The sequence below is a fragment of the Patagioenas fasciata genome, chromosome 3 (genome assembly GCF_037038585.1).
Source record: "Patagioenas fasciata isolate bPatFas1 chromosome 3, bPatFas1.hap1, whole genome shotgun sequence".
Classification (NCBI taxonomy): domain Eukaryota; kingdom Metazoa; phylum Chordata; class Aves; order Columbiformes; family Columbidae; genus Patagioenas; species Patagioenas fasciata.
In genome coordinates this window covers 19,163,147-19,175,855 of record NC_092522.1, presented here as the reverse complement: position 1 = coordinate 19,175,855, position 12,709 = coordinate 19,163,147, and the positions used below count along the sequence as shown (strand labels likewise).

Sequence of the window (12,709 nt, the reverse complement as noted above, 5' to 3'; positions counted from 1 at the left end):
AGGGTTTGTCTCTGTTCCTATCCATTTTGATTTTAGTAAACATCCTCTTTTCCCCAGTTACTAAAGAACTACTGGGTTTTAATAGCTATATTTAATAGTCTTTGTAGAGGTAAGAATTAACATTTCCTCCTCTTTGCTGGAATATTTTAGAGGGCATTAAAAGAAAAGCTTAGGATTGCTAGAGTGTTACCAAAAGCAGAATTGTGCTCTTGAAGCCAGAATTCATTTTCCCCAAGGGGTTTCATTCTAAATTGCAGTAGGTCAGCCCACTTTCTGGGCAGACTCACCAAAGGCTGATTTTCTTAATGGGAATAGCACAGTACAGCTCATTCTGAAATACTCTCCAAAAAGAGCTATTAAAACTCGGAGAACTAATCATTCCTTACATGGCTTCACAGATGATAAAATCATGTGATAGCCAAGCAGTAAAAAAGGAATAACTTTCTTAAATCAGGAATTTTTTCCCTGCAGAATGGTCAGGTCAATAACAAAAGAGAGAGAAAGATGGTTTAATGATATATCTCATTTCTAGTCTATAATGTATCCATCAAAAATGTCACATTACTTGCTCAGCAATAGTTCTCCCTAGTTGCACCCAGCATCCTAGCTGCATATCAGCAATAAAGGAATCATTCCTATTGGGAATGCCCATTATTTGTCAGGACTAATACTGAGCTGAGGGACCAGTGGATCTTATTGCTTCTTCTGCATCAGCACAATTGTTTCTCAAATTCCCATCTCTCCTATTGCTACAAACCCACAGACGGCAAAGGGGCAGCAACGGTGTCATTGAGGTTTTCAGGTTAGAAGTACTGGCTGACACAGATGCACCAGACACCAGATTTTGTCTTGCAGAACTCTAATTGCTAGTGACAACGCAAGGCAGGGAGCAGAGGAAAGTCAGTAAGCATCTCCTACCCAGCCTCAGTGTGCAATACTGACATATGCACATAGAGTGGGGGAAGAGATTTGTAATCGTAAACCCAGGATATGTGACTTGGGGTAAATGAGTTGCAACAAGGAAACCTCATTACTCAGCATTGAATTTAGGCTTGTACTTAAAAGGACAGAGAGCTCAGGTCCTGCGTAGGCTGGATCCTTAAGTCTCTTTGTAAAAGGAAAATTCACAAGGACTTGCTATCATACAAGGTTTCACTATTTCTTCCAATGCAAAAATAGGCTCTGCTGATTAATCTACTTCAGATCTGAAAGGGTTCAGTTCAGAAGCTGCTCAAGATAAGGTTTTCTCCTTCAAGTGTTGGAGGAATGAGTGGGCACATTTCTCATTTCATGCAAAATGCCTCATTTTTCTCTAATCTTTGTGACATTAGAGAGCATGCTGGGGGTTAAAAGGTATAAGCATGAGTTAGGGGAACATTTTCTTTTCCTCCTGTGCATTTGCAGGGCCCCAAGGTACTCTTCTAGCTCCTGCCATTCATAACTCCATGCTGGAGTCATTTTCACTGGATCAACAGAGCACATTTCCCAGTGGCTGGTCTCTGAGGAGCCATCTGAGTGCATCAAAGAATGAAAAAAGTTACAGGACAGTTTTCAGCTGAATTTTCACATTGCCATCCATGAGTCACCTATGTTCTTTTTAGGGCAACCATGCCCTGTACCCACCTTGAGATTTAAATGTCTTCTCTTCACTTCTGCTGCCTGATCTTGACCTTAAGAAAATTGAGGACAAAATAATATATGAGGATACAGAAGGAGAGGCAAACTTCCTTAGCAAGATCCATCTGATGAAGGAGAAAATGCAACCCATAAAACCAACAATACACAAAGGTGATTAATTGTCACTAAATTTTCAGCTGCTGGAGTCACACAGAACTGGTCAAGCTCCAGCTGAAACACAGGATTTCAATTTGGGCCTTAACTATCCAATTCTGCTGTCTCTGCTTTCGGAGTTGAGTGGCTCTCACTGTTCATGCATCCTTTCTGAATCAGCAAGAGATGTTAAGCCAGCCATAAGTCTGTATTGAGTGCAGCTACCTTTATAGTGCTGTAGAAGCCTAACATTGCTTGGCCATGCCTTAAACTGATGGCAGTATCTTGTTACACGTGGAAATACCACTGCTGTCTCCTGAGAATAATCTTACACCTCCCTGTTCTTTTTAGAAGAAGGGTTTTTCCAACTCAGCTGGTAGGTAAGTATACTCAGATTGCACTGTAAAAGCTATGCTGAAGCTTTTGAATTGGAACTATATTTCTATGACTCCTTATTTATTGTTATAACTAGGATAAAGCTGACAGCTAGATTTCCTCACGCATATCGAAGCAAACATCTTTCCATCAGTTACAGCCCCATAACTGTTCTCTAGTACTTTCCACCCTTTGATCTTAAAACCATATGCAAATATTAGGCATCTATAGAATTAGACATCTATAAACAGAGATTTATCTGGGCTTCCATTTTACAGTGAAGGCCCAGACACAGAGAAGTTATAATTGATGTTTACAGAAGCAGCATCTGAATTTACAGACAGCTCTACAATAGTCAATATTTGCCCTAACATAACTTTGCAGGTACAGGTATTGGCAAAGATCACACACAAAACCAGATGCTGTATTCAGATCCACGCAATACAGTTCCCAAAGGGTGCCACAAAGATTACAGAGTGAATCAGTATCAGAGTTCAGCAGAGGACTTGCTTTTAAGTTCCTCTTAAGTCCTGCCTCCTCCTGTGCCCCACTACCCAAGATCTTAGAGGTGGCTTTGAGTTGATCTTAGAGTTGGTGAGAGTTGGTTGAGTTGCTTAGAGCCAATCTTAGATGTTGGCTTTGACACAGTGCTGGTCACCAGAGATACAGAAAGTGGTGAAAGTACAGAAGTTTGCATAAATATATTGAAGAACTGACCGTGGAAAACAATCTCACAAGATGAGAAGTGTGAGATGAAAAACATATTGGAGAAGCGCACACTTTGGCTTACCTCATCTCTGGGGCCTCTTCGAAATCCGCATTCTGAGAGCCTGCAGCACTGTCAGGAGTCCCATCAGAAGATGTTGCTGACTCGGGGATCGGGGAAAGCAAAGCCATTCCCCGTGGCTTGTTCCCATTTTCACCACTGCAATACGAATGCAGCAGGGAAGCCTGGAAATAGTAGAACAGTGCTCAGCTGGAGCATCCAGCGTTCCCCGTTGATGCCAGAAGTAGTTTAGCCATGCTCTTAGCTAGGACATACCAGGAAAAAAAAAGTCAAACTGGTGGAGCAACTTGACCTAGGATGGGCGATGTAAAGGGAAGTGATGAGGGAGAGACAATGTCCCCATGCTGTTGCCAGCTCTCTCCTCTCACTCACCTCTCTAGCAGTGGCTGCTTTCCCACCTGGTATCCATCTGCTCGACGTAAGGATGTTCTGCATGCCATTGCTTCTATAAGCCTTTCTGATGGTAAGGGAATGGGCTTAGATCACTAGCCTCTCGTCCCTAAAGCACCTACCAGGCATTGTTGAACTCCAGCCAAGTCCCCACGTAGTCATTCTGCAGGCTGACAAAACCTGCTTTGCTCAAGCCCATCTTTTTTTTTCTGCTTTCTGCCTTTCCCCTACTAGCCCTTTGGCCCAGATTCTACTGTGCTCTCTGGATACTTGGTGCTCTCCAGCTCCCACACAGTTAATTTCAGGCTCACCATCATTTTCTGAAGTTCAGCAGAGCTCCCACCCTGCAGCTCTGTGTCTCTGCCTGCTGAAATTACTTCAGGCTCTCCCTGCCATGGCTAGGAAGGGGATGGAGGGAGTGGAGGCAGACATGCACCCTTCCTTAGTATCCCATCATTCTTGTCACAGATAAAGAGCCAAATCAAGACCTGTTCAAATTCCAGTGAAACCAACAGAGCGAATGTCAGGGATACAGTCGGCCCTGTATCTGCAAGGCTGAAATCAAATACATTAGCCTTTTATTGGTTATCCAGTTTACAAAAATTGTTTTTCATCTGCCTTCTCCTTACCACCACAGCAAACCCAAAACAACTGCAGCTTCTATCCATCCTGAAAAAGTGGATGGAGTCTGGACTCCATTACCCATGGCCAGAGTTGGCAGTTCCCTTCACCTATCCCTGGGCAGAACCATGGGAGATAATGAAGCTGCACGGAAGCCACTGAATGTGGAGAGTTACTGGCTGTGTGCTGTGAACAAGCCAGGGCTTGATGCGGCTGTGCTACACGGAAGGATTTCCCTGAGACACCAGAGACAAAAGGAAAGTAAACAGAAGCTGCTCTGCCCTCGACCCAGGCTGCAGGAGGGGCGTTGCCGCTGCCCATGAACAGTCTGTGAACAGTGCCCTGCAGCCAATCACCATAGTGGGGGGGGATGAGTGACTGTGAGTGTAACCAATTGTAGCCTGCACTTGCCGCATGGCCTTTTGGTATAGAGTATATAAGGCTTGGAAAAACGTGGTCTCGGGGATATTGATATTCAGTGTTGTTTAAGAGTATACCATGTATACAGAAACGTGGATTTTACTAACTGTAGAAGAACATGCTTGACCACGTGAGACACATTTAGTTGCTCTGATTCATTGCTGGTGTGTTCTCAGTCAGAAAACACAGCAGGAGCCACTAGAGAGCACAGAAACTATTCTCCTATTGATACAGACTGAGGACATCAAGTCTGCAGCATGCATGTTGCAGAAACAGCCTGAAGCACAATGTCCAGCTGAGCACTTTCTTGGCTCAGCTGTTTCCCTGGGCTCACACTGCAGAAAAAGAAGATCTCAGAGCTCTGCCTACTGGAAATAAACTGAAGACCCACTACACATGATTTGGCTTGGTTTCCTTACTTTACATCCTTCACTCTCTGACATCAGCTCCGTGTTATCCTCATCACTGGCATCATAGTCTGTGTCATTTTCCTCATGCTCCTGCTCTCCATCGCTTAACATGCAGGTCTCTGAGGAAATAGGTCTGTTCTGGTTGGGAGACATAGTCTTGGAGGTTTCCAGGAGCTTCGGGGAAGGTGATCCGGAAACTACTGGCTTCAGGGTAACCCCCTCAGGGTCATCACAGTCAGTCAGGCCTGCAAAGCAGAGACACAAAGCATAATAGAAGCAGCACTGCAAACATAAAGCACCTGAAGCTAGATATTTCATTGGACAGATTTATTGGAAACTTCTAAATAGCTGCACAGGGAAACATGCTCATGCTGGCAGCCACTTGAAGCAGGCCAGTGGACAACACTTAGGCACTCCCACAGAGCCACCAGAGGAGCATCCTGGTCCTCTGAGCTCCTGTCGAATAACAGAGAGCCCATGGACCTGTGCATATCCAGAATTATTCACCTGCACATTCACTCTCCTGCTCCTCTCCCTGCCTCACAGTTGTACACCCCTACAGCAACAGGGAAGGTTATTGCAGGGGGCACAACTGTTCCCTGGGAATGTGCACTAGCTTTCTAGGCTGGGAAAAGACCCTTCTTCCCACAGGAGAGCAGGCAGGTTCCCGCCTTACCACTGTATGAGGCTGACAGACCGTCAGACATCCTCCTCATCTTCAGCTTGTCTTTGATCTGGATGGTACCCGGGTCAGCGCTGCTTGCCTCCCTCTCTTGGGGGTCCTGGGTCGAGGCTTGGTGAGAAAGGTGGGGGTGGTCACCTCCTTGCCCAATGCTGAAGTCATGCACATCAGCCTCACTGGCCCAGTCATCCGGGAGAGGATGCCTGATTTATGGCAGTTGGGCCACAATCCCTGTCCTGGCTGGCAGTGGTAGTGATTTGGCTACTGTTGATGAAGGAGAAAGCGTAATGAACTAATGATAGCGAGATGTGATGCCATATGCACCACTGAAGGAGGACAGGATCATCTGCAGCTCTCTGTCAGCCACCTACTCTGATGCAGAGCCAGCACATGAGGACTGACCTCCACGGACCCTTTCTCCCTGATTTTTTATTTTTTTTCATTTGGCTGAGGCGACCATTGCACATTCAACCCCCTTCCATCCTCACCTCCTTCTTCAGTAGTCCAACTGCTGCCACAAAACCGCAAGTTTGAATCAATGCTTCTGCCTCGCAGAGCCTTGTATCTGGGTTTGAATTTGGGAACGCTCCCGTAGTAGACAGCAATTGAGGTGTGGTATTTAGCTTTAAAATAAGAACAGTACAAAAGACTCAAATTCACAACATTTGATATGGAGACAAAAAAAAACCACCAGACACTTTTTTTCACAGAAGATTAACACACTAGTCCTGGCCTCTGGAATGGTCACTGTGATGTGTGCTCTCAACCTACACCCAGCCACACCAGCAGCAATATGGTACAGGCTCCAAAGGAGACAAAGGCCTGAGCTTTAGCCAGGCCAAGAACTTATTTTAGGAAACCCACAAGAAAATAGAATGGCAGAGTGAACAATGATAAGTTGTGGGTGCAAGGAGTCTCATGCAGACCTTTCCCACTGTATGCAATTTGACTTCAAGCCAACCACTTTATTCCATAAATATGACAGCCTGGGTGAGCCTACAGTGAGCTGTCTCTGCTAGACAAGCGTGGCTGTAGGGCAATGATCTTTTACTATTCACTGATCACTGGATAAGCACAAATTTAAGTTTTATACTAATCATTTAGCTCAAGTAAATGCATTTGAAATAGAATTAATCACTAGATTATAAGGTTGTGTAATTTTTAAGATACTGTCTGTCTCACTTTACTTAGTAAGCTAAATTTGCTGAAATCTTAAACTGTATGTTGTAAAGTTCTGCTCATATTCACTGAACTTGTATCTACTTAATGAAAACAAAAGCAGATACAGACAATCATGGACACGTAAGACAAGGCCGGTTTTGTACTTTGCTGAGCGAAACAGGATTCATTTCAACCAAATAATGCCTTCAAGGCCAGCACAAAGTGGCTATGGACTATAAACATGTCTGCAATTAAACAAAACAAAGGCCTGTCTGAAGACGATGAAAGAATCCAATGAGAAGCAAGAAGACCTCAGATTCAAATAATGCTATTGGACTGAATAATTGCATGAGGGGACATAAGCAGGTTGAGATGCAGAATGGTGAAACTTTTAAATCCTAGGCAAGCAATATAAAGAATTGCATGTGCCCATATAATCCTTTCGCCATAAACACCTATAATCCCTGGCCTGTTTTCCTTTACCCTTTGTGTCTCTTAGACATAAACTGTTGACCTAGTCTGGGGCTAAGTTTGGACCTAGCCACACCTAGACTCCTCTCCAAGAAGGAGTTTAGAAAGCAAGGGGATCCTTTCTGAACCTCATGACTCAACGGGAGGGCCTCCCTCTACCCTTTCACATTTCCTGCCCCCATATGAATCACTCTAAACAACTCTCACCCAATTCTCCTTGATATCTCCTTCACGCAGTAGGTAGCAGAGTACCTTTTGTCGCTCTCTTAAGCTGCACTCTGAGGTAAACACTGCACCGTGGCAAACTGTGGCAGTCACCCACGACAGTAACCTCAAATGATTCCGTTGGTTGGTGCACTTGCATTCCAGCATTGTGACAGCTCAACATTCTACATATTTGCATATGATTTGCTAGTTGTCCATCCATGACTGCAGGATTTCTTTCCTCTCCTTTCAAAGTGTAGACAACCCACAATGGTCTCTAGAGTTTGGCAATGTCTAATAAGTAGATACTTTCTGAAGTTATAATAGTTTGAAAGTCCTTCGTTCCTGTAATTCCCACTCCATTTTGGATTGAGTTTTGATTTGGTTTAGTTTTAGATTTCTCTTCACAACAAAGAAAATACTAGGACACAAACAATTAATCACTAGGTATCATAACTAAAAGAAGGTTTGCACTCTGCATTAGATGTCCCCATTGGCGTATTTGATTATTGTATCTGCAGGACACAAACTGTCCATCCAAATCTTCTCCTTTGTTCTGCTTCACCATTACAGGGCTTTACTCCCTGCTTTCTTTACTGCAGAGACACCCAAAAGCAACAAAAACATAGCCTGCCCCCCAAAATTTCTGATATTGGCTGTTCCTGAAAATTCAAGATTATACACAGCATGTTTCCCTGCCTCATGTCCTGTTCAATGTCTTCCCCATTCCCCAGCCTCTAAGGCTGGCCTCTCACTTGTACAGCATGAAGAATAGCTGCTGCAGTTGCCAGCATCTCCAGGGTCTCATGATCAGCACTTTGAATGCAGCTTTTGTAACACGCTCTTCCTCCCTGAGCTGAGCAGCATTCCTGGGCACTGGCACTGCCGCTGCAGGCAAACATCCTCCAGGCAAAAGCTGCAGAAACAGGATTGCAACAAGCCCAACTGAAGGAGTCTCCAGTCTGCTGCAGCCCTTTACCTGCTGTGAAATCATCTTGTGTGGCCATGGTGGGGGGGAGCAATGGATTCTTTGCAGATGAAACTCTACTTGATGTGCTGCTGGTCGGTGGGCCTGATACAGCTGCTGATGGGTTCCCCTGCAGCATCAGGAACCTGCATGGAAAAATAACACTGCTAGTGCAAGTGACAGCCACCGATTCCTGGCATTGCCTTGCCTACAGGGTTCCTGCGTACAAAACAACATTAAGATATATTCAAGCTACATTTTCCACGTTCTGTCAAAATCATAGCCATAAAGTACAAACGCTGGACAAAGACTACTGTAACGTAACTCTACCCCAGCAGCTGCTCTCCCCATGGCTGTATGGGCACGGCAGCAGAGGCAAGTCTCTCACCAGGCCCAGTGCTGTTGGGCCCAGCACAGTGTCTCAGGGTTGTTCCCACTGACCTCAGTGCTGCTGCCACTGCAGCAGGAGCATCGTTTCACACATTTGGTACAAAGAGCTGTAATGTCATGCTGGACTTACCCCAAGAACAACTGGAAAAATGGGGGATAGAATAGTTTGCTCTTTTTTAATACAAATGTACTTGGATTTTAGGGGGTTTACAAGGCTGATGATAGTGGAGACTGGTGTGTAACTCATATCTGTAGCACTTTCCACCAGTCTGCAAGACTCCTTTTCTGCAGAAAGGGGTAGGTAAGATTTTCTGACACATCCATGAGTAATTCTGAGCCACAACTCAAACCACAAGCCAAATACTTCCAAATCTGCCACTCCTTGGGAAAGGAAGAAGAAAAGCAGCTGAAACAACTGCTGTTGTAGCTGAATTGCCTACATTTATAGCGTTGCTGAGGTATCTATCATGCTTGCAGCACCTCAGCAAGCCTGAGGCTACAGCACAACCCATAGTCAGGGCTGCTAGCTATCCAGAAACTACCTGCCATTCTCACATCAGCAAGCACACATCCCAAGGGGCTCGAGGAGTTGTAGGCAGTGTTATAGTGCACAGGGTATATGAGAGTAAAGGAAGTTTATGCTTAGCCCTTCAGGTTAGTGCTACAGCAAAATGTGACATTTTTCAGCCTCAGTCTCTGCAGTCCGTTTCCTTAACAGTTTGGTTGCTTTCACTTCGAAACTCTAGAGATTTCTTTTCACCTTCTGATAGGTACTTCAGTCACCATACAGGGCTTTTGCTTCCTTAAATGGATTAACCCGTTTCTTATGGCCTAAATGAGAGGTAAGAGGGGATTTTGCTGAGTGTACCTTAGGATAAGAGGTCAGGATGATAAACCAGCAGTAAAATTCCTACAAACGTCAGTGAGTATAGAAGGATGCCAATGTGAGCTGCTTTTGAAAATCCACTCATAGGTGCCTCTAAAGGTCTGCCAACAGAACAACTATCACATGCTAGCTAAGTGCAGCCAGAAGGATCAATCACAGAACAGTTCAGTTAAATTATTACAGAAGGAAAAATGCCTCTGCACTAGATGGAAGAAGCAAAGGCAGGTTCCTATTAATGTATTCTGTAAGCTTCAAACAAATAACGAAGAATGCCTGTACAGAGACTTTAGGTACCCTCCTATCAGTCAAACTTATAGTCAGATAAAATGCTATCCTCAAGCAAATTTCAACAGAAATTGTTCATATTGCAGCAAGGCCTTGTACTCCTCCACCTCCTACTCAAGAGATTTAACTCTGCTCAAAAGCTGTCAAAGTGTTCATCTGGAATAAAGCAAGTGATTTCAGAAAGGCTGGAGTCAACTGACACAGTCAGGCCAGTTCTGGCTTTCACCCTTATTTTGTTAGTGTTGATAAATTCACAGAGACAGCTTAAGGTCAAGGAATGAAGGTGCTTAGAGGGTTTTTAGAGGCTAATTCCCATTATTTTAAATGGAAGGCAGGGACGAAATACCTTTAAAAATAGAGATGTAGGTCTATTTGGACTGCGTACTTTAAAACAAGCAATGGAGTTATAATTGTGAGTTGGACTAGGGCATAAAGCAGGGATTAAGGTATATTTTCTTTCATCTCACTGCATAGGATAAATACCTAAGAAACATGCCAGTGGCAATTTTGGCTGATTAAGATCACCTCATAAAAGAAGCTGAGGATGCCACATTTCTGAAGGTATTTCAAATGCCCAAGATAAAGTTGTAAGTACCAGGATGAGTGTATTCTGTAGCTAGGGGAGAAGGCTGCCTCTGCCACTCATTTACCCTGCACCACAAAGCCAGGCTCTCCATGCCTCAGGTCTGTTCCTCTGCCAGGCTGTCCTACCTAAATGCTAACACACTGTAAGTGCAACTAAGAAAGGCATTACTTACAACACCTCTGTGGCCTCCACAGGGTTAATTGCCTAAATTCAGGGCATAGTTCCTAATTCAGACCAGGTACATGATATGGAAAACCCAAAATGTACAGCTATGCAGGGCAACCCCTTTCTCCCTTGCACTGAAACCACTGTAACCGGAATTATCATTAGGCAGAGCAATTTGTCTGCAGCCTGGGGGAAGTGTTGGGTGTGCAGGACTCATCTTCTGCCACTACTGATAGGAGATCGGAAAACAAGCTGGTGCCATTCTCTGTACAGAGGAGAACGGTGGCAGAGGTTCCCTACAAAGCGAAAAAGTGTTTGAAAATGGCTTTCTGGAGAGGAAAAAATGGAATACAACTGCATTTGAACAGCTCCAGGCCCTGTGATGTTACAGTCAACAGTAAATGTGCTCCCTGTCATCCTTCTGCTGGGTTAATCGAAAGGAAATGCATCCTCTGGGATTTTCAGCTTCTTTGGATCATTAGTAACCAGTAAATTCAAACAGAGATTATTTAATGCTACCATTACTTTCTTTCCCACCTAACAAGCTGTTTCTCTGGTAGCTTCCTAGAGCAGTAAACATACAGTAGCATTACGTGAGACATGCTGATACCAACAACCCTGCAGAGTCCATCAGGATTGGAGCCACTGTGGCAGTTGAATCAAATATCTCACCAGCCAGAGAGTTGTTGTTAGGATAAAATTGACTTGGAGTGATGACAGTTGTTTGGGGTTTCAGTGGATTTCAGCTTACAGGGCCCTAATGCATCTTTAACATGAAGTTTTTACATGGAGTAAACAGCCATCGCCCGGTGGCACTGGGCAGCTTCCCCAGACCTGTGGGAGAATTGCGAGTCAGATCCCTGGGCTACTAATTGTATCTCTCACCCTTTTTCTATGTTCTTCGTGTCAAAGCTGCTTAGGTTAGAGGCACAGCTCTCAGGAAGTGCTCCTGTATCTTTCCTCTGCATGATGGTGCAAGTAGGATTACACATTCAAAATCTCCTTTCACTTACCGTTGAACTTACTGTTTTGAGGAATTTCTGAACCAGCAAACTGCTTTCTCAAATATTTACTAACAATTGTTACTAATTTTGCTTAATTTGTTAACAATATTAACCAATTGGCACACACCAAAGATGTAATGTTAAAAGCATCACCCACATGATGCTTTTTTTATAAGTTCTGCCCTCAGCTTTCATTCAGAAGATCTTAAAAGTTTAATGCCCCTATTGAAAATTCCTTTAATGGCTGCCTCTCAGCAGAGCGGGCCTGCTCAACCATGAAACAAGAGTTACCACAAGCAGCAGCTTACCCAGGGCAGCAAATCAAGAGTTAGGCATAAGCTGATCTGAATGCCAAACCTCATTAGCTCCTTCAAAAAGCACTTGAGCAATCCCTCATGCCAGCTCTAATGAGCTGTTGTGCTGGACACCACGGTTATTTGAGTACTGTACACAAGTTTGCTCCCACTGAGCACTGCGACGGTCTCTGTTGGAGATGTGGCCTAGGGCGGTCATTCCCCAAAGGTGGGTGATCGATTGCTCTGTGGGCTCCTGTGACTGCATGACACAATGAGACGAGAAAGAGCCAAGTACACTGACACACCTTTGCTTTGAGTGTAACCCAACCTCGACCAAAAGCGTCAAAACATTTCCCCTCCTCACCTAGACATTTTGAAGAAAACCTTCAAAAAGTGAGATCCGGAGCCCATGCAGGGTTTTGCAGAGCATCTCATGCAGAGAGGTCCTCACTGCAGGGGCTAGTGCTAGAAAAAGCATGCAACAATCAGCTGCTGCGTCTCTTCTGAGAGCGGGTCTTCATGGCACATAGGATTTCTGCCGTGGATGAAGGCCCTAGATGCCCAACACTCAAGGATTGGGTACAGAAGCAGTCACAATCAGCACCTTGAACTAGATGCATCCTCATATTAAGTCCAACCAGTGGCCCATGTCTTGAAATGTTAGATCAGCTGTTTCTCAGGTCACGTCTGTTTCTTCTAAAAGCATTTTCCTTAGAAATATTTGGCTCGTCTTCATCAGTGCCTTCCTCTCAGTAGCCTCGGGGAAAGGGATCTCCTGCCTCGTACTCCTGTGTGAAGCCATCTCTCAGGGCTACTAAAATACATTCCCTGGACAGTAG

General features: G+C 44.5%; 1 protein-coding gene across 1 annotated transcript; it reads right to left on the bottom strand.

Moving 5' to 3' along the window:
* Positions 1–1,597: 1,597 nt before the first annotated feature.
* LOC139825455 (uncharacterized) lies at positions 1,598–8,609 on the bottom strand. The gene is made up of 6 exons (XM_071807260.1): positions 8,515–8,609; positions 8,271–8,404; positions 5,944–6,078; positions 4,783–5,018; positions 2,936–3,096; positions 1,598–1,670 (listed from the first exon to the last, which is right to left on the bottom strand). Exons 1-6 carry the CDS (start codon positions 8,607–8,609, stop codon positions 1,598–1,600), a joined length of 834 nt encoding a protein of 277 aa, XP_071663361.1.
* Positions 8,610–12,709: the final 4,100 nt, after the last annotated feature.